The 21,109-nt window shown below is 39.8% G+C and overlaps 1 protein-coding gene across 4 annotated transcripts; it reads right to left on the bottom strand.

Annotated features, from left to right (window-relative positions):
- Positions 1–4,207, bottom strand: LOC147634760 (uncharacterized). 4 transcript variants are annotated; one of them, XR_015266792.1, is made up of 6 exons: positions 3,956–4,207; positions 3,720–3,865; positions 1,167–1,271; positions 1,000–1,046; positions 512–634; positions 1–426 (listed from the first exon to the last, which is right to left on the bottom strand). XR_015266792.1 is itself a non-coding variant. In XM_086803933.1 (6 exons), the coding sequence occupies exons 1-6, from the start codon at positions 4,122–4,124 to the stop codon at positions 355–357; spliced, it is 741 nt and encodes a 246-aa protein (XP_086660059.1). In that variant the 5' UTR covers positions 4,125–4,206; the 3' UTR covers positions 1–354. The 4 variants fall into 4 exon arrangements, 3 of the variants coding, with proteins under 3 accessions (XP_086660059.1, XP_086660061.1, XP_086660060.1); XM_086803933.1 differs by having other exon boundaries at positions 921–1,046; positions 3,956–4,206; XM_086803935.1 differs by having other exon boundaries at positions 1,160–1,271; positions 3,956–4,205.
- Between the last annotated feature and the right edge of the window lie 16,902 nt (positions 4,208–21,109).

Genomic DNA, 21,109 nt, shown 5'->3' on the forward strand with positions numbered 1-21,109 from the left:
GAGAATCCTTCCCATAAATTAAAACATTTCAAACCATGCAAATGTACAATGAGAGTTGAAGTTGAACTCACTCTGCTTGAAATGCATCATATTGAGCTTTGCATTTAGGGTACCTGCTATGCTAAATTCATGTTATCCATTGGCTGCTAGACTCTCAGCATTGCTCAATTTAATGGATGTTTACGCAAAGCGTAAGTCCATCAGGCAATTCCCAAACAAACATTGTATTCAATATCACTTTTGACCCTGACCTTGTGAGAACGATGCAGACATCATAACATGGAAAAATCTATACAAAAATGCCACTCATATGATGACGATTGGCCTCTTTGCCCAACTCCATTCTATTTGACTCTACACGTTTGCATAATCTCCAAGTCGCACCCCAATCACCATCCAGCAGTTCCGATACGCACCTTGTTGAACCTTCACAATGGCATAAAGTCATTTTGCATCACTGGCATGAAACAAACATGTGCTATACATTGCAAAGGGGTGCATGCTGGGAGACCTTTTTCAAACAGAAGGTATAGGCATGACAGGCTTCAGTGCCTTTTGATGTTTGAAAAGTAACCTTCACACATTGCAAGGCTTTCGTATCACCTGGTCCATGAAAGATAACAGGAGATGCAACCTGAAGAGGAAATGAATAAAATCACAAAAGAGTCCTTGTAACATAGTTGCAGAACATAGTTGTTGTCTGATAAGAGAACCTTTAAAACACATCCCAGACTGGATGCACAGCCAGCCCCGTCTGCCACCAGGGCCCCATCCAGGCCATCTATCAAGGATGGATGGGATACCTGCCTGCCAGCTACCCACACAATCGCATGCATGGGAATGTTGCGGATCTAGCCTCATGTGGGCAAGAGTTTCATGGGCAATGGCAGAAAGGGTTAAAAAGAAATGGGTGAATGTACCTCCCAACTTGAGCAATTGATGAGTGGTGCATACATCGGGTCCCTTATTGCAACAGAGAATTCAGCAAGGGTTAAGTACCTCTCCGTTGCATCCCATGCTCTTGCGGAAGACATGGACTCCGGCACCTGAACCATGTGGCAACAAAGCAAAGTTAAATCAAAGTGCAGACCACATATCCTGTACAAGAACATAGCATTGTTAGCGCCTTATATAAGGTATGCAGCAGGTAAGCAGCAACCTTCCACCTGGCCTGCAAGCATCTCGTCCACTTTGGCTGGCAAAGAGAATTGGAAGGCAGTTTTTACACCACTATCCTCTTCAGGCCAGTCATTCCTCATCAATGCATTCATCTGCAAGGCAGTAACTCTGAGTAAAAATTATCATCATCCCATGTGCATTACCATGTGTCACCTTTAAGCAATGCAATGCCATGTTATCATAAAAGGGCATGAACCATTATAATTATAAACCTCTAAGCCTTGTGTCAAAGCTCTCTTCATTCCAAACCAGGCAAGGGCAATCTGGCATAGTAAGGGAGGTGTCATGTACTAAGGTGTGCATCTGCAGTCAGTCTCACCATTCCGGGTGCAGCCAATGAGACCTGTATGGTGATCATTACCAATAATAAAATTGTAAAAGCAGCTACAAGGACTATGTATAGCTACATGACCAAACTAGACATAAGAGGTCTTTGCAACTCTGTAAGAAGAGTAGAGCAGGACTACATATAGCTGCATGACCAAACTAGACATAAGAGGTCTTTGCAAGAGTAGACTAAACATAAGAGATCTTTGCAGCTCTGTATGCACCTACCTGGTCAGGGTTTTCAGGGAGTGTGAGCCATCAAGACTAGTTGGCTTCCCAACTTCTGCAGTACATTGTCTATGCAATCAGCAAGATGATGTTTAGGTAGTAAAGGGCTTTAACCTTCGCTATTATACAAATGAAAAAGGCAATCTCAAAAAATCTGCAAAATTCACGGCCTATTAGCTAAACACTGCAAATTTTTAAGATAAATTTGCAGAAAACAAATTTGCAGGCCATAAGTTTTATGGTCTGTTGAGATTTTTGGTGAAATTTTTCATCTACACAAACCCACGCTGCACAGGCCTGCCCCCCATAAAAAAATATTACCATGATGAAATGATCACAAGACAAAGGAACGTGATGAACGAGAGATACCAAAGTTACAAACTGATGGTGACTGCCCACCTGGGCTCTATACCCCATGGCTGCCCTCATTCTGGCTCCACCAGGATACTTGATGCTGAGAACCACCTCTGGGATCATCCATGCGACCACTTGGTCCACACCACCGCAAGGTCAAGACATTGGTGAGAGTTTCATCCCTGCTTGATGAAGTAGGGGTGGGAGCGGCAATACTCTAAGCTCTGATACCAATGTCACATGTGGAAGAACTGCCAGTTTTAAGAACCGTGCAAAATGTGGAGATGAACAGAGAGAGGAGAGATGGTGCTGAATAGCATGTTCTATATATTCATCAATATACATACATAGATCATAGCCTTGTGGCATTTGAGAAAGAATCTCCTATGCCTATAACTCTCCCACAAACCTGGGATCGGAAGATGGTTACAAAAGCCCACACAATGGCAATGAGGAGAGTTTCTAACAGCCCCATGCCCTTACTTTTTTGAGAACAATGGTTGAAGATAGGCCACATTGGATTCGTTATAAATCGAACAATTAATGCCTTGTTGTAACACAGTGGGGCACACATCAGCAAGTGCATCTGCCTTCTGCTCGAGCATGAGTATCTTAGGACCTTTGGGCTGGATGCACACACAACCAAATAAATTTCCCCACTTGCCTCCATACGTGAATTTATGCCTCCTTCCTTTACATCATCTTTCAAAGGTGGACTTGGCCTTCTGTAATGCTCTATTAACTTTATGAACGATTCTATTCATATATTAAATCATCATTCAGCGGACTCCTTGCAGCGATGTGCCTCAGGAATTAGATCTAATTAGTTTGTTTCTGGAGATTGTTTTTCTTCCCTGTAACCAGCATGTGACAGGCCCTGCATAAATGCTGGAAACAGCAGTCTTACAATGGGGAGAGGTGCATTATTCTTACCCGCAGTTTTACTCCGTGGTCTCTTTGACTGCATACCCTCTGGTTATAAGTGGGGTCATCTCAGTAAGGATAGTGGGAGCAATCCATATGTTTATCATTTGATGCATTATGATGAAGTACAGATGCTTCTCAGCCATCAGTTTTTGGGCTACTACATGGTATGCAAGTGTTCGATGCCTGGTTTGCATTTGCTTCCTGCTATGTGAAAAGAGAGTACGAATAGAACTGCATGCTAGTTATCATTAGCATCATGAGGTGTCACCGTGTCACACACAGTTTGTTCTTCTTTCGTATTGCGAGTGAGGGTACTGAGGTGGGTAGATTCGAACCCAATACCTCATGGTAGAGAAGCACGGGTGCTACCGCTGAGCTACAGCCCAGGAGGCAGTGTACGACAAAGCAGCAAAGCTGCTATGCACTTAATCTTGTCTGTGCAGTTTTAGTATCCCATATCTAGAAGCATAAAATACATGGTGCCTTTTCCATCACCATTTCATCTACTATCATACTTGTCCATACATGGATGGAAAAGAGAGCGGCCATGACATTGAAGCCTTTGACAGCTTTTAAGATGTCTAATGACTCCTACATACATGCGTGCATGCATACATGTATCTCTCTCTCTCTCTCTCTCTCTCTCTCTCTCTCTCTCTGTGTGTGTGAAGCCAGTTGTGCATAAGCCAAGGGGAAAATTTTACCTGCACTTTGACCACTGTGCTGGGAGGCATGAGGGCAGTGGGTCTTCTGCCCTCCAGTGGCCAAGATTGCTCGGTTGCATTGACATAACGCATGAACTCAGCCACCAGGGTATCCCTCTCGGGGTCATCTGCAGCACCAGCCTGGCCTGCATAAATTACCACCACAACAAAAAAAACAGATATATATAAAAATGCAGGAAAAAAAAAAGGGTAGGTAAACATGAAGGGGTCAGCACCGGTCATAGCTCGCGCGATGAGAGGACCTCCATGGAGAGATTGCTTGGCAGAGAGAGCAGCCACATTTGGGCCCCTGAAGTAGTGGCGGCTGCTGCTCCTACATATAGAAGAAGTACGCGCAGGAAAGCCCGTCTGTGTTCGTAACGTGCACACGGGGGCCATCGCCATGGCTACTCTCAAGCTTACCTACCTACCTACCCATATCCCTCTCATCTTCTAATGTACGCAGTTTTAATAAATTCAAGAAGACAAAGGATAATCATTCTAGAGTGTGTTACCAAGAGTCTCCCATAAATGCAAAAAATATATATATATATATATATATAAATTATAAATCAAGATTTAAGTAGTATTCAAGGTAACCCTACACATCCAACTAGTTTTTGTAACGTATTTGCCTAGCCTAGCATCTAAATCAAATGTTTGCCCTTCCCTTGTCTTTGATGACCCTCTCACGACATGTGAGCGCGCGCACGCCCCACGCAGGTGCACCTATATAGAGATGCATTTCCCCCAAGAGTAGTATTGCACATCTCAAACCTCCCAAGTGGTGGGAGCTAAGTTGTGAATCTCATTCCTCGAGCTTCTTAAGTCAATTACTTATAGGAAAGGCATGCCAGTGGCATATGCACCCACCCACACACACACACACACACACGAGGGAGGGGGGGTCAATAAATGACAAGACGTGTGTGCTACCCTACTTCCCTAGTTAGAGGGGGATAAAGTTAACAAAATTGGTGGAGATAGTAGGAGCACACAAACAAAGAGAGATTTTGGGTTAAGCTTGTTTGTTAGCAGAGAGAGGGTTAAAGTTGGCAAAGTGGGTGGAGATAGGATGAGCACATGATCAAAGAGAGATTGTGGGTTAAGCTTGTTTGGTAGGGAAAATTTTTAATTTGGCACCACAAACTCCATTGGGGATATTATTGCTAATCCACATGCTAATTAATTTTGGTGTATAGTTGACTTGAAAGGTTCATAAAATGTAATCCCTATCTTTGGAGGCATTACATCAGTCGTATTAGGATGTCCAATCCTTTGGCATACATCATATTCCTTGCAAAACTTCTTAACATCTCTCATTAATGTTGGCCACCGTAATCCACATGCAATGTTTTTGTGATGGTGATCAATAAAAACATCCCCTAGAAATTCCTTAGTGTGCTTCTATAGTAATAAAACTTGTTCATGTGTTTTAAAAAATTTAGTGGCAAAAAAATTGTAAATATTATCATACCAATCCATTTCTTGAAGTCAAAGACTTGTAATGATAATAACCACCTTGCTAATCTCATGTTCAAAGGAAACTTATTTATGATGTATAGTAAAGCACAATGATCCACATTAATAAAGAACTTGCTTTTTCACAACATGTATCATTCTTAAAGCCTCTCTTTTGCTTGCAGGGAGAACTACATTGGTGGACAATAATTTGCATCACAAAGATGGTTTAAAAAATCAAGGGAGTGGATGTCTAGGATGTAAATGTGGCTCCAGTCCTCTTAATTGACAAAATTGCAGAGAAATAGAACCCCCACCAAGGAAGGAGGACTACTTCAGACTCAGTGGAGCCCGCCCGTGAGTAGGTAGAGTATCCCCATCAATGGTGCAGGCACCAAAGATTATAGTACATGAGGTGCCCTAGAAGAAGGTAGCACCGGAAGTGGAGCTTAAAAGGTCAAGAAGAAATTTTCCAAGAAACTTGACAAAAAAGAATGACTTATGGGAAGATCTTAAAGATATGAAGCTAAACATGACACTAGGTGAGTTATTGTGCCTCATACCAAATTACCAAGGACATAGCTGATCCGGAAGTTAGTGGATACAAATTGTTGTTGCACACCCCAAAAAGCAGAAGAATAATGAAGTCACATAGGATAGCATAGCTTTTAAGGTACAACCAGTCTCACGGATTGGGATGTGGTGATTCTAGAGATCATAGTGCAATTGCGTGGAAACACCATCATAGGAGTGGTCTTGGAGTAGTATTGGATGGCAGATCTAGAGTGAATATCCTTTCGGATGCCACTTGTAAGGAACAAGGTGTCATGGAGATAGAGCCTGAGAGAATAGTTGAAGGCAGCAAGGAAAAGCAGAGGAGAGACTTGGAGTAGCCAGCAATGATCCAACACTTGAGAATTATGAATGAATTGTATGGCACAAAGGCCTATCCTTATATACATCATGAAGGGCTGGTCGGCCAGCATAAAAACGCATGACTGAGAACAAAGTCCACGGCTAGGAAAAACATTTAATAAAAGTGGAAAAAATACCCAAAAATATCAGATAAATATGCTGAATAAAAGGGATCAAACAGGGCTGGAGATGATCATTCCAACACCTCCTCTCAACTCTAGCATGGTGGTTCGACTCCCATATAGGCCTCCTGGTGAAAGACAGACCATAGTCCAAGGTACCAGATATGTATCGAAGAACCTTGAGAGCAACCTATCAATGAGAATGTCGAGGAGTGGAAGAGAACTAATCGAGAACACTAACACTGTAAGAAATGTCAAACGTGTGGAGGATGAGCGGAGAGAGCAAGAATTGTTCGGATAGTGGTGTATCTGGCTGTAGGGGCAAAAGTTTCCTCATAGTCAATACCCTCAATTTGACAATACCCCTTTACAACCAATCTAGCTTTGTGTTTGTCCAGAGAACCATCGACATGAAACTTGGTTCTAAAGACCCACTTGACCCTAATGACCTACCTTTGAAAAGGTTGGTCCATAAGCTCCCATGTATCATTCCTTTCAATGGAATAAATCTTGGCCTCCATGGCAGCCTTGAATCTATCAACTAATCCATTTGCCTTTCTCTTAACTTTGAAAACCCACTTAGTATCAATAGCCTTCTTGCCAACAACTGGTAGATCCACTAAATCCCAAGTACCATTTTTCTAAATGGAATGGATTTTATCTTGCATGGCTTTCACCCAATTTGGATCTTCTTGAGCCTCTTCAAAGACTCAGGTTTATCCACATCATGTAGAGAATTAAAAAATGCAAACTTAGTAATATCTATCGAAAAAGTGGTATGAGCACCAAATTTGATTCTACTCTGCAAATGTAAGGTGCTTCTAACCCATCTAGGCATAACCCTAGATTAATTGATTGCTAATCTTGCAATATTTATTGTATCTTCCAGCTGATCTAATATTGGTACGTCAATTCCTTGAGCATTATCCCCTTGCAAATAAGAATTAATAGACAAAATTTGTTAAGAAACAATAGAAACTGGCATAGGGAATAATCCATCAAACATGGCCAAAGAATTGGCATAGGCTTATTGAATTACATCATTGGATAAACATAATACTTTGCAAAAATGACATCCCTATACTGTTAATAATCTTCCTTTTGTGAGAGGATTGTAGAGACGATAACCTTTGCTTTCAGCACTATAACCAATAAAAATGCATTTCACTACCTTATCATCAAGATTAGTTCTACTTTGTGCTAGCACATATGCATATACTAAACAACCAAAAACACGCATATGTTCAACCTTAGGTTTTCGATTGAACCATGCCTCATAAAGAGTGATAATCTGCAAAGCTTTAGTGGGACACCTATTCAACACATAGAACTATTTTCATCCAAAATTTATGTGGAAGTTGTTGACCTTTAACCATGCATCTACTCCATGAGAGTCTTGTTTTATCTCTCAGAGCAGACAACACCATTTTGCTATAGTGTATAAGAATTTGTACACTAATGTCTTTTTGTGCCAAAAAATCTTTGAATGAATTGGACATATATTCTCCCCCCTGCCCCTCTAAGTAGTTTCATTTTCAACCATAGCAACAAAGTATTGAAAATGAGAAAATACCTCTGATTTTTCCTTCATGGGGTAAGACTAGCCATACTTGATGTTGTAATCATCAATGAATGTAACAAAGTATAAATTTCCTCCCAAAGAGATAGTTTGCATTGGACCACACACATCACTGTCTATGAGCTGCAATTTGTGATCAGCTTTATCTGCTACATTCTTTGGGAAAGTTTGGTGAGCAAGTTTGCTAAGGACGCATCTTTCACAAACATATCTTCGTGGTGGATCAAGTTGAGGAAGATTCTCTAACATCCCATGTTGCTACAAAAGCATCAAGCCACCATTAAAAGTGTGGCCAAACCTAGCATGCCACCCTAAGATCTCTTACCTAACTCACATAGAAGGTGATGGCTAGAATTAAGGAGTCACCTACTTGACCTACACATAGTAATCAAGTAAATCAATAGCCTTCTAACCTTATACCACTTATTCTAAGGTACCATTAAGGATTTCCCACAAAGGTTTTCACTAAGGATAGATGCTAGATCACATATTTTCTAACAAAATTGGCATTTGTATCCTTATAATTATAATTAATTTTAAGTATGTGTATAAGTACCTTATACAGAGACTTATAGACTTGTGATTAAAAAATACAACTCGCTTATGAGAAAAATCTTAGAGTCCAATGCATGCATTGAGTTCATGTCTTTGAGGTCTAGACTTGTGGCTAAAATAGACAACTTGCTTCTGAGAAAAATCTTAGATGATGAGGCATCTTCAAGGACAATAAATATTTTTGGATTGTATGTATAGTGTGTTTGCTTCTCTTCCAATGCACTAGGGTTTCCAATAGGTGGTTTACATGTGTGAGCACTTCTAGGTGGATGAAAATTATTTTACCTCTTAATGTACTCAAGAAGGTTTATTTTGTGGACTCTATTTGGTATGATGTGGTGACTAATACTAGATTGAAGAGTGATACATCTAAGTCATGACAAACTTCTTTGTTGGAGTTGACATTGGTGGGCTTATGTTCTGCTTCTTACCAAATCTTTTTTAGGCGTCTTTGGGTTAAGAACATATTCATTTTGATTAAGTATGAAGAGTTTTGTTTAGAGCTAAAATTTTGGTGCTTAGAGCTAAAATTTTATCAGCAACCCAATGTGAAGGATTGTGGCTACTACGTCATGGCCTACACGAGATACCGTTGCCAATGGACTGCAAGACAAGATGACAAAGACTTGGGTAAGGTTGTTGGTGCATGTCCACCTTTACTTACAATGGAGGTGGCTTGTTCATGGCTAAGTTTGCTTTGGTTTTTGTCGTTTCCAACTAAGGAAGCCTTGGTTTGATCATGGAGATGTGGAAAGATTGCAAGGAGAGTTACATGCATGGTGCATGGAGACACTCTCGCTGCTATGAAGATGGTTGCCATTTGCATGGCTACGGCTAGCATGGCATTTCGATGAGGCTAGTGGGTTGCTAATGGTTGTTTTACCGTGCCTCTCCATCCTTTTTTTTCTTGCCATTGTATTATTTTGAGCTACAATTTATACAAGCTCAAATCTATGTATGGTGCAGCCGAAATGTGATGGCTGCATTTTTTATGTCCAAATCCCCCTTTTTTTTAATCAACTTGCCCAAAATTTATGTATGTTGCAGTCATAATTTTATGGCTACATTTTTGTTCATGACAAGATAACTTTATGTTTTTTCAAACTTTCCCAAAATTTAGCTCGAATGGATCATGTTGTCATGGATATGGAACTGATGAGGGGATCGTGGCCAACATTTGAGGGGCCAAGGGCATCAGACATGCTGGAATGCAGAGGCCTAGTCTGAGGTAACTCATCTCAAGCCGAGGTGGATCCAGGAGTAGCCTGAGGTGGGTCCACACAATCCATGGTATGGGTGTCCCTCCACCTCCTGAGTCTGGAAGAAACTAGTAATGGTTGGCTAGTGAGGGAGGGGTTGTGGTGGCTTGGGCTTCAATAAAGTGTCCTTGTGTCTGTGGAGCTCAAACAAGAAGATCCCTAGGCAATGTTGGTCCAAGAAGTCAATGATCTTGGAGAGTGAACCATGTCCCTCAAAAAACAGACAGTGAAACCTCCCATGGATCTCGTAGTATACTAGGCAGTGGCATATGTAATGCTCCTTTATCTCAACCTCATAGTATACTAGGCGGCACGACATATGTAATGCTCCTCTATCTCAACCTCTGTGTGGCATAATCGGTAGAGCCTCTCCTCTTTGGGTCTTCGTATGAGCTCCCAAGCTCTGAAGACCCGCTTAGCTCTCCCTATCTCCACTCTGAGGTGGTGGGATGAAACTCATATATGGCCAAGCAATCTACATGGCATGGGACATGTGAACACTCATGTAGACTAGATGAATCCATCCTCCTCAGTGAGCATGAGGAAGTGGTCTCTGTAGTAGAAGTGCCTCTTCATTTGGGAGCTTTGAAGGTGTGATCCATGTGCAATGGGTGTAGGGACTTAGAAGATCTAAACAAATAACCTGTGCAAGAGGCAAGGAGGGAGAAGAGATGTGTGATTGTTTACTTGAAGCACGGCAAGGGTGGATTGCACCAAGAAAAGCTATGGAAGATTGTAATTGTATTAGTGAAAAAGTATCATGATTATGAAATGATTAGTGAATGGCCAATATTGGCTTTTATAGTAGACATTAGGTTCATACTACATTAATATGTGCCCATGCCCACGCCAAAGCCACATTCACTTTTACATCTTATTGTCCTTGGCCCATGGCCCATGTACAATATACAAACAATATTTGGCCCATGGCCATTAACCCATAAGGCCATGGCTCCCATATTTCATTACAAACCATCCCCACCCAAGTATGTTTCGTCCTCGAAACATGCATCATGTCGAAGAACCAAAATATCTCTACATGAGTGAGGCATCAATGAAGGCCATCAATCAACATTTGATGTAAAATCTATCCAAGAGAGCTTGCATGAGCAATAAGATCATCCCACATCTAACAAATGCTCTCTGAAACCTTATCCAAGTATGCCCATAGGTATCAGATGCTCCCCATGTGTTACTTGCATGATATCCACATCTCTTGAGCATGAAATAGGCCACATAACAGTAAATTACAAAAAAATTTAGCAATCCAATTCATTGTTGTAAGCCTTAATGTACTCCTTTAGATGCTTCCAATAAATGCAAAAAACCCTTGTAGTATAGTTTGTGGGCTGCCAAGTAGCTTCATCTTGGGGTAATCCCTTCCACTTGATTAGGTATTCACACAAGGTTCGGTTGCAAAGTACCCTTTCTCTCATGCCCAACACCTTCTCGGGAATGTACTCCACCAATCCATCTTCACTCATGGGAGGGAGTTCATCCAACACTTGCACTTCTAGACCAACTTGCAAGGCCCATAAAAGCGATGTGCAAGCTTTGTGTTTGTGTTGCCCTTGAGAGAACCATACCGGGTCTTGAGAATCCTCGAGAAGACATAATCCCCTTCTTTGAACTCCAATGGTATCCGATGTGCATCTTCAAAGTGCTTCATCTTCTCTTGAGACTTCTTGATGTTCTCCTTGCATGTTTGCAAAAGAACTTGCATTCTTTCCACCTCATCCTTTGCATTGGGATTCACATCATCATTCTTGAATGCTACAATTGGCACATGCACCTTGTACCCATACATAGCCTCAAAAGGCGACGTTCCAATACTCACATTGTATGTGCTATTGTAAGCAAACTCCGCCAAATGCAACCATTCATCCCATGCATGTTGTGTCTCATAGGCAATAATGCCTCAAGTAAGTCTCAAGCCACTTGTTCACCCTTTCGGTTTGACCATCGGTTTCCGGGTGATAGGTCGTACTTGGAGTCAATTGGGTGCCCATGCTCTCAAACAATGTACACCAAAATGTGCCCATGAACTTGACATCTCGGTCACTCACAATTTGTTGTGGTATACCATGTATGCGAAACACACTCTCCATGAATTGATGTGCAACCATAAATGCCGAAAACTTCACTTTTGTTGGCATAAAATGGGCAGCTTTTGTCAACCGATCAACCACTACATAAATGTTGTCCCACCTCTTCTTTCTTAGTGATAGGAAGGCCGGTCATAAAATCCATAGCAATGTGTGTCCATTTGCCTTCCGGAATAGGTAAGGGCTGAAGCAAACCACCGGCCTTTTGTGTGGGATCTTTGTTGAGTTGACATGGCATACATTTGGAGACAAACTGCTTCACATCCCTCTAAAGGCCTTTCCAATGAAAGCTCTTTCTAATGACATCATAGGTTTGAAACAAACCCAAATGTCCCACCCATGGGGTAAGAATGCATCTCAATCATCATCACTTTTTGCTTGAAAGCCGAATGTGGCACAAGATACACCTTCTCCTTGTAGTAAAGAAGTCCATTTTGCAACTGAAAATGAAGCAAAATCACATGTACCATGCTGTAATTTCTGCATCATGTGTGCGGCCTCTTCGACTAACATGTACTCCTATTGGAAATCATCAATCCAATCCTTGTGAACCTCTGTGATGGCAAATAATGTACTCCTCTTCGATATCATCGATCCAATCCTTGTGAACCTCCGTGATGGCAAATAATGTACTCCTCTTCGATATCATCGATCCAATCCTTGTGAACCTCCGTGATGGCAAATAATGTACTCCTATTCGATATCATCGATCCAATCCTTGTGAACCTCCGTGATGGCAAATAATGTGCATGCCCACATTCTAGAGAGTGAATCTGCTCCACCACATTAACAAAGCTTGTCCATTGCTATTACCACCGGGGTCAAACGAAAATTCCCCATCTGGTGTAGTGTCATGTTCACCATCACATTCAATACATTCTTTTGAAGCTTTCAAATCTTTGTCTTCGTCTTCATCCACCTCTTTGGAAAAGATCACATTAATGGTGACATTGCGTGCCTTGCAAGACTTGGCATGCTCCCCTTACTCCACTTTTCTCCCCATTTGAAGCATAAGTTTTTGCTTCTTATCTCGTTCAAACGGTTCTCCCTCATAAATTTGCTTTTGTTCACACCACTAGGAGGTTTCCCGTCTCCAAAAGAAGGCCTATTTGAAGCATTGTCAAACCTGTAATTTGTCTTGCCACCACTACCACTTTACACGGTAGGAAACTTGTGTTGAAATATACAAGTGAATAGGGTGTGTGCGGGAACAAGCACTTAGCAAGAGGCTATAAAAGAGAATCTATAAATGTGAGAGAAGCTGTGAAAAGGTGAGAAGTATCTACTGGGAGAGAATAAAGGGTAGCATGAGAAGATTTAGGAGGTGTGGAGATATTCTGGGAAGAGGTGGAGATAATCAAGCAAAAGAGGATCAAGGAGAGATCAGTGGGATTAGATGCTTGGATGTGAACTCTATAAATTGAGGCATTGGCCTAATGAGAATTTGCTGGTTTTTTATTATCCATGCCGACATTAAGCTATCAGTTAATTGCTCACTAATCACGTCTTAATTATCGTCTAATCTCTTTTCTAATGATGTTGATTCTAGCATTTGATCCACCATAACTCATCACATTGCTACAAATTTAACATTGTATCAGAGCCTAGCCTAGAATCCATCAAATTTATGAGCCCATTATCTTGCTAATCACCTAGCTAATCAAGATTAGTAGATAATCAAGTTTTTTTAAACCTCTTTTTCAATTAGCCTTTGTACCCCCAGCTGGTGGAGGAGCTCTCTCTCCCTTCACACATAAAATTGGCCCAAACCCTTTTAGCCAAGCATAGCCATACCCATTGTGCTTCAACCCATCTAAACAAAACGTCAAAACGTCGTGCAAAGCTGCTGTTTTTCGTGATTTTGTAGGTGCCACTTTTCTGAAGAAAATCTGAGATCTTTCTGCACCAGATGCAATGACTCTAATTCCTCTTGGCCCTAGGGGTTTTCAAGGGTGCTCTACAAGCTAGTGAAGACAGTTTTTTATTTGATCAAGTCTACAGTGAGATCCAAGCTCTTCATCAAATCTGTAGGTGACTTTGGTAAAACAGAGATTAAGCATTCAATGTTTGGTCAAATCTTGTGTTTCTTGGCTTAATCCTCTACTAGACTAATTGCTATTGATGGCCTTGAAAGGATTTGAGCTTATTTGAACTCTAAGGCCCCAAATCTGGACTCCCCGCATACTCTGTTTTTTGCACACAAAATAAAGGATTATTTTGCTAATCAGTGATTAATCACAACTAATCACTATATTTTGGTACAATTGAGGGTTCAAATTAACCATTGGGTATCTGATACAGATCCTTCTAACTTCAAATTGTAATTCGGAGATGGTTTGATGCTCCAACCATTCAGTACAGATTTGTTACCCTTGGTTTAATGTAATTTCTGGTAAATTTATGCTGATAAATCTGTTGTGATCATCACCTAAATACCAGATTGAGTTGTAAAAGGGTAGACATTGCCCTTGAATCTTGAAATTGGATCAATAGGTAAGACCCCCTTCACATCATCATGAGTACGGCACAAGAGAGCCAAATTTAATGGGGAACAGTTTTATACATGGCAAACAAAAACCATGTATCTGCTCATGAGGAAAAATCTGTGGGGACTAGTTGAAGGAAGAGATGAATGCCCAGAGTTGAGTGGGAAAAATGAGTGGAAGAGCAGGAATGAGAAAGCATTAGGACTTATCGCACTCAGTTTAAATGATGAAATCATTCATCACATCACATGGATACAATGGGCAAAAGATGCATGGGATGAACTCAATAAATTATTTGGCACTCAAGCAAAAAATTCAAAGATAAATCTGTTAATGCAATTCTACAAACTGGATATGAAGGAAAGTGAACCTTTAAACACACACTTGAACAAATATAAAAGCATTGGCAAAAAGGTAGAAGATGATGAGGCACTAGCAGTGCTTCTGAAGAGTGTGGACAAAGGTAAATATGAAAACATTGTAGCAACATTAAAGAATGTACCTGAATTGAAGCTGCATGAGATAGAAGGAGCTCTACTAGAGTAAGAGACCAGAGTCAAAGAGAAGAAATGGCTGGACTCAACAACTGGAGAAGAAAAAGCATTCTTTACCCGAGGAGGATTCTCTCGAGAACGAGGACGAGGAAGAGGCAGAGTAGGAGGAAGAACCTTCACTTGCCACAACTGTGGAAAGCCAGGACACATGGCAAGAGACTGCTATAGCAAACCCAGTGGAGAAGGAACGACATCGGCAAACTTCATGGAGACTCCTAATAAAAGGAAGTGCAGTCAGATCATCTTTTTTGAGAGAGATAGAGAGAGAAACCCCACAACCCAATGTAACCTGCCCCAACAGAGTAAAACCACCTCTGAGCCACCGATGATGTAGGCCATGTGGTAGATGTATGTGTGAGCACTTTAGTCAAGGTCACGGGCACTTGTAGTAGCCTTGGACACATAGAGAGAGAGAGTGTGTCAAAGACTATGAGTTTAGGGACTTGAGGCACTGGTCGTGGACTATCAAGTAAGAGGGAAACTTGGTATAGGGTCCAGGTGTGCTAGGATTATTCACTTGAGGGGAGGTGTTGAAATATACAAGTGAATAGGGTGTGTGCGGGAACAAGCCCTTAGCAAGAGGCTGTAAAAGAGAATCTGTAAATGTGAGAGAAGCTCTGAAAAGGTGAGAAGTATCTACTGGGAGAGAATAAAGGGTAGCATGAGAAGATTTAGGAGGTGTGGAGATATTCTGGGAAGAGGTGGAGAGAATCAAGCAAAAGAGGTGGAGATATTCTGGGAAGAGGTGGAGAGAATCAAGCAAAAGAGGTGGAGTGAATCAAGGAGAGATCAGTGGGATTAGATGCTTGGATGTAAACTCTATAAATTAAGGCATTGGCCTAATGAGAATTTGCTGGTTTTTTATTATCCATGCCTACATTAAGCTATCAGTTAATTGCTCATCACGTCTTAATTATCATCTAATCTCTTTTCTAATGATGTTGATTCTCGCATTTGATCCACCATAGCTCATTACATTGCTGCAAATTTAACAACTTGGGCACATTTGAAGTAGTGTTGGCGTCCCGAGGTTGCTTTGTAGAAGAGTTTGAGCCAAAACTTGGCCACCCATAGCTACAACTTGCCCAAGGAATGAGTGTATTTCTCCTCATAGATCTCGGCTAACATCATAGCTTCTTTGAGTGTGCATGGCCTTTGAGCTTTGACATCGGCTCCAATGTTGCTCCGCAACCCCTTGATATACTTTACCACCTTGAAATCTTCTCCGAAGCCATTGACATGAAGAATGAACTTGAGGAATTTGTCAGTGTATACCTTAACACTTGATCCTCATTGTTCCAAGTTATCCCACTCACAAACCAACTTGTCCCTATGCAACTTGAAAGTGAATGCATCTCTCATATCATCCTTGAAAGCAGTCTTCACCACCGGGTACCTAATCCTCCACCGTACTGCTTTACCATGGCACTCATGGCACAGTGGATTCAAGCCATACTCCCCCCCCAGGACTCTCCACCAATGCCTGAGGTACCCTCACCACATACTAGATTCTATGAAATGAAGTGGGTAAAATGTGAGGTGAGGTGTGCTTGCTTGAATCAAATGAGTGAGTTGGAGATCTTACACATATGAGGCATGACTCATGCCAACCATTTCATATGAATTACATCAAGAGCATGAACTCATGCTTCACTCAATCAATACTCATGTGTCTCCATCCATCCAAGCACATAAGCCAACCAAATCAAGTAAATCCGAATGGCATCAAATCAATAGACAATGTATGTGTAATTCCCAAGCATAGAATGGCATCCCTCACAATTGGCTCAATTCACACGTCACATGAATGTCCAATGGCATTCAAGAGGCATACGCTATGCCAATATTTGATCCATATGGCATCCAAATATCAAATGGAGTGGTAACCAATGATGAGCATAGTGCAATTAGGGCATGTACACTCCTATACATCCCATTCTCACTAATTGTCCAAATATCAAATGGAGTGGTAACCAATGATGAGCATAGTGTAGTTAGGGCATGTACACTCCCATACATCCCATTCTCACTAATTGTCCTAATTAGTACTAATTGTCCTAATTAGTACAAAATCCCCAAATTAGTAGCTAGGGTTTGCCCAAATGGCTCAAGCTTGCATTAAGCCATCATTAGCACATTAGTTAATTCCCAAGGCACACTAATGAAGAGAGGGATTGACTAATTTCTGAAAATTAGGGTTTATGAGTAGAGAACCCTAATTAATTGCCCCCTTTACAAGAAAATTCACCATTGAAGCAAGAACTTACAATAGCCACTTACTAATTTGATCACCAAGGCTCCAATGCTTGAGGAATTGTTGAATGAGGCTCCAATTAAATGAATCTTGGAACTGCAGAGCTATCCATTCTTCTGTTCCCTCCTCTCCAATGTTGATAGATGCCTTCAAGAACTCATCACCAAGAGCTAGAAGCCTTCAAGAACTCATCACCAAGAGCTAGAAGCTCTTTTAGGCCGTAGGGACGCCACAACGCGCGACAACATACATCAGCCTCACGGCTAGAAATCTCCATGGCTCACAAAGAGCCTAGGTCTATGATGTGTACTCTTGAGATAATGTAGAAGGTGAAGATCCATGTGATAATGAAGCCTATTAGGGTTTGGGATGGAGAGAAATAAAGAGGGAAGAAGGCCACATAAATTTCCAAAAATTTTGCACAAAAATGGTACTCATCCTAATCCTCTCATCAAGCTCTACAAAATCCCTCAAGAAAAACGGGGCATGAGCGTAAGATCCTCTCTCCAGCTTTTAAGGAGTAAAGATATAAGAACCTCCCCTTCTGTTCTTGAAATTTTTCCCCTCTCTGAAATAGGAGAAAGGTCTTGTTTTACCCTGTTTTGGCTTAGAGAGAGATAATCCAAAATTGAGATATCTTTGGATATAAAAATCCTCCTAGTGTCTAAAATGGATTCCCCTGAAACAGAAGTTCAAAATGAACTTTCCAATGTGCATTTGGAATTAATTGAAAATGTGTATAAGGGACCTTAGCCTAAGGATCTACATTTTCAGAAATTTTGGGATTATGGTCCAATTAAGGTTCCAATGGGCCAATTGGATTAATCCAAGTGTTGGGATGAGATAAATCCAAGAGAATAAAAGAAAATACCAAAAAATGAGTAAATACTCACATAAGATGAAGAGTTTGCTGAGTACAAGGTTTATTAGTTAAAAATTATGAGATATTACTAAAAAAATGAGATATTTTGGAATAATGATGCATTTTTGACACCTTGGTAAGGAGAGGGGGACTCTTGAGGTAGGTGCCTATTTCACATGTGTGGAAGGGTTTTTAATTCAAAAAAATTATGATATTTTTATCTCTCCTCTCTCCTGGATCAAACCAAATAAAAAAGGGAGCCAAACTAATCCAAATCTTGTCCAAATAGAGTCAAAATGAACTTGGAAAATTCTAGAACCCAGTTGGACTTGGTTAGTGGCCTCCCTCACCTATAAATAGACCCTCACTCATTTGTAAAAAAATATTGGAGTTATACTATGCTAGTATTATATTAAGATAATCATATTTTTTATTATCCCTTAAATTTTTCTCTCTCTTGGGAGCTTGGAGCTCTCTCTCTCTCTCTCTACAACAACTCTTGGAGTTGCCCTTCTCCTCTTGGTGGACCAATTGATTGGTCGAGGACTTCACTGCTGCTAACAGAGAATCAAGCCAAACTTGGAGGTAAAATCAAATTTTATGGTTTTTTCTAATTTATCTCAATGATTTTCTTCTTCTCAACCCCTCTCAAGCTTGAGAAGCTTTCTAAATAATTATTTTAATTCAAATCAAGCTTTCCCTTAAAGTTTTAATGCTTAATTAAGAGAAAGTTAATCGTTATGCTTATTTGTAATGCTTTCTTTAATGCTTAATTAAGAGAAAGTTAATCGTTATGCTTATTTGTAATGCTTTCTTTAAGTAAATCTCTCTCTCTAAAAGAATAGCTATCTTTATAGCTAAATTCCTTGAAAAAGGATGCTTTTTAATGATAGTCTCTTAATTCAAAGCTAAAATCTAGGCTTGATAAACTAGAGATTAAGAAAATGGTATTTTTATGATTTTGTGTTAACAAAATAATGGTTATTTCTTTTAGATTATTTATAAGTAGTAAAAAACTACTTTGATTGATTCTAAATGAGAAATAGATTATCCTATCAATTTGGAAAAAGAGAATTAATGGAATGAGCTTAATCTAGTGGGATACTCATAATTAAGTTTATGATTATGGTTAAAATTATGATTTGAATTCATAGTTTGATTTTAAGCATAAAAGAGGAACTACTATCATATTTTCATTACAAGCTTTCACTCTTTTAAGAAAAATTGAGAATTATCAATAATAGCAGCGAAGTTATGGTAAAATTTTTAGAAAATAATACACATCTTATTTTTTTGGATAATGCTAAAAGAGGACTTCCTACCATATTCTAGGATTGGATATCCTATGCAAAAAGAATGATTTTCATCATATTCATAAGAAATAAATTTTTTGTAATTATGCATAATTAATTGATTATGAGAAAAGAGTGAATTTTGGTAAATTTATTTTTATGCAAAAAGAGGAATTCCCATGATATTTGAGATCCAAGTAATTAAATGGTAAAAGAGAAATTTTTGGCATAATTCAAATTATAAGTATTTATCAAAAGTGAAATTTTGAGCATTATTAATTTTATTGGAAAATATGGGTAGAATTGATTTTTATAAATCCCATGAATCTTTTACTCAAAAAGAAGAATATTAAAAATATTTCACTTGAGAAATTTGAGAAAGAATATGAAAATATCCATTTAAAAAAATACCTTTAACTAGGCCAAGCAATTGGTAGAAACTTAGAAAAGTCTCATCGGTATCGAAAGTCAAAAACGGTACTAAATGTGAATGAGATGTGATGTGATGTAAATGGATGTGGATGTGGATGTGGATGTGGATGTGATGTGATGTGATGTAAATGGATGTGGATGTGAATGTGATGAGATATGAATGTGATGAGATGTGAATAAGATGTGATGATATGTGAAAGGATGTAATGTGACGTAAATGGATGAGAATGAGATGTGATGTAAATGGATGAGAATGAGATGTGATAATATGTGAAAGGATGTGATGTGATGTAAATGGATGAGAATGAGATGTGATGATATGTGAAAGGATGTAATGTGACGTAAATGGATGAGAATGAGATGTGATGTAAATGGATGAGAATGAGATGTGATAATATGTGAAAGGATGTGATATGATGTAAATGGATGAGAATGAGATGTGATATGATAGATATGCATGTGAATGAATGGATGGATGTAGATAGATGTAAATGTGAATGAATGGATGGATGTGGATAGATGTGCATGTGAATGAATGGATGGACGTGGATAGATGTCAAGTAAATGAATGGATGGATGTGAATGTGAATGTGAATGAATGGATGGATGTGGATGAATGTGACGAGATATGAATGAATGTGATGAGATATGAATGGATGTGATGAGATATGGATAGATGTGGATGTGATGTAATGTGGATGGAATGAATGAGATGTGATATGGATAGATGTGGACGTGATGTAATGTGGACGGAATGAATGTGATGTGATGTGAATGTGAATGAATGGATGGATGTGGATGAATGTGACGAGATATGAATGAACGTGATGAGATATGAATGGATGTGATGAGATATGGATAGATGTGGATGTGATGTAATGTGGATGGAATGAATGAGATGTGATATGGATAGATGTGGACGTGATGTAATGTGGACGGAATGAATGTGATGTGGATGGAATGTATGTGATGTGATGTGGATGCAATGAATGTGATGGATGTGAATGGGTGTGATGGATGTGAATGGGTGTGATGAGATGTGAGTGGATGCGATGAGATGTGAATGGGTGTAATGAGATGTGAGTGGATGCGATGAGATGTGAATGTGATGTGATGATATCTGAATGGATGCGATGAGATGTGAATGGTGGATGTGAATGTGATGTGATGATATCCGAATGGATGTGATGAGATGTGAATGGATGTGAATGTGATGTGATGATATCTGAATGGATGCGATGAGATGTGAATAGATGTGAATGTGATGTGATGTGATGTGAATATGATATGATGAGATGTAAATGGATGTGAATATGATGTGATGAGACGTAAATGGATGAGATGTGATGTGGATGGATGTGATGTGATGTGGATGGATGTGATGTGATGAGATGTGGATCTGAATGAATATAAATGAATGTGATGTAATGTGAATGGATGGATGAGATGTAAGGTGGATGAATGTGATGTGATGTGAATCTAGGTAGATGTGAATGGATGAGATGTGATGTGAA

The sequence above is a fragment of the Cibotium barometz genome, chromosome 10, assembly GCF_041138505.1.
Source record: "Cibotium barometz isolate CiBa-2024 chromosome 10, ASM4113850v1, whole genome shotgun sequence".
Taxonomy (NCBI): Eukaryota; Viridiplantae; Streptophyta; class Polypodiopsida; order Cyatheales; family Cibotiaceae; genus Cibotium; species Cibotium barometz.

What these genes read in the sequence shown, in the direction of transcription:
- LOC147634760 (XM_086803933.1), bottom strand. Translation starts at nt 4,124, where the DNA reads ATGGCGATGGCCCCCGTGTGCACGTTACGAACACAGACGGGCTTTCCT. An exon ending in ACGAGATGCTTGCAGGCCAG is followed by an intron (nt 1,047 to 1,166) that starts GTGGAAGGTTGC and finishes CACATGGTTCAG; the next exon opens with GTGCCGGAGTCCATGTCTTC. An exon ending in ATACCTTCTGTTTGAAAAAG is followed by an intron (nt 427 to 511) that starts GTCTCCCAGCAT and finishes GCCATTGTGAAG; the next exon opens with GTTCAACAAGGTGCGTATCG.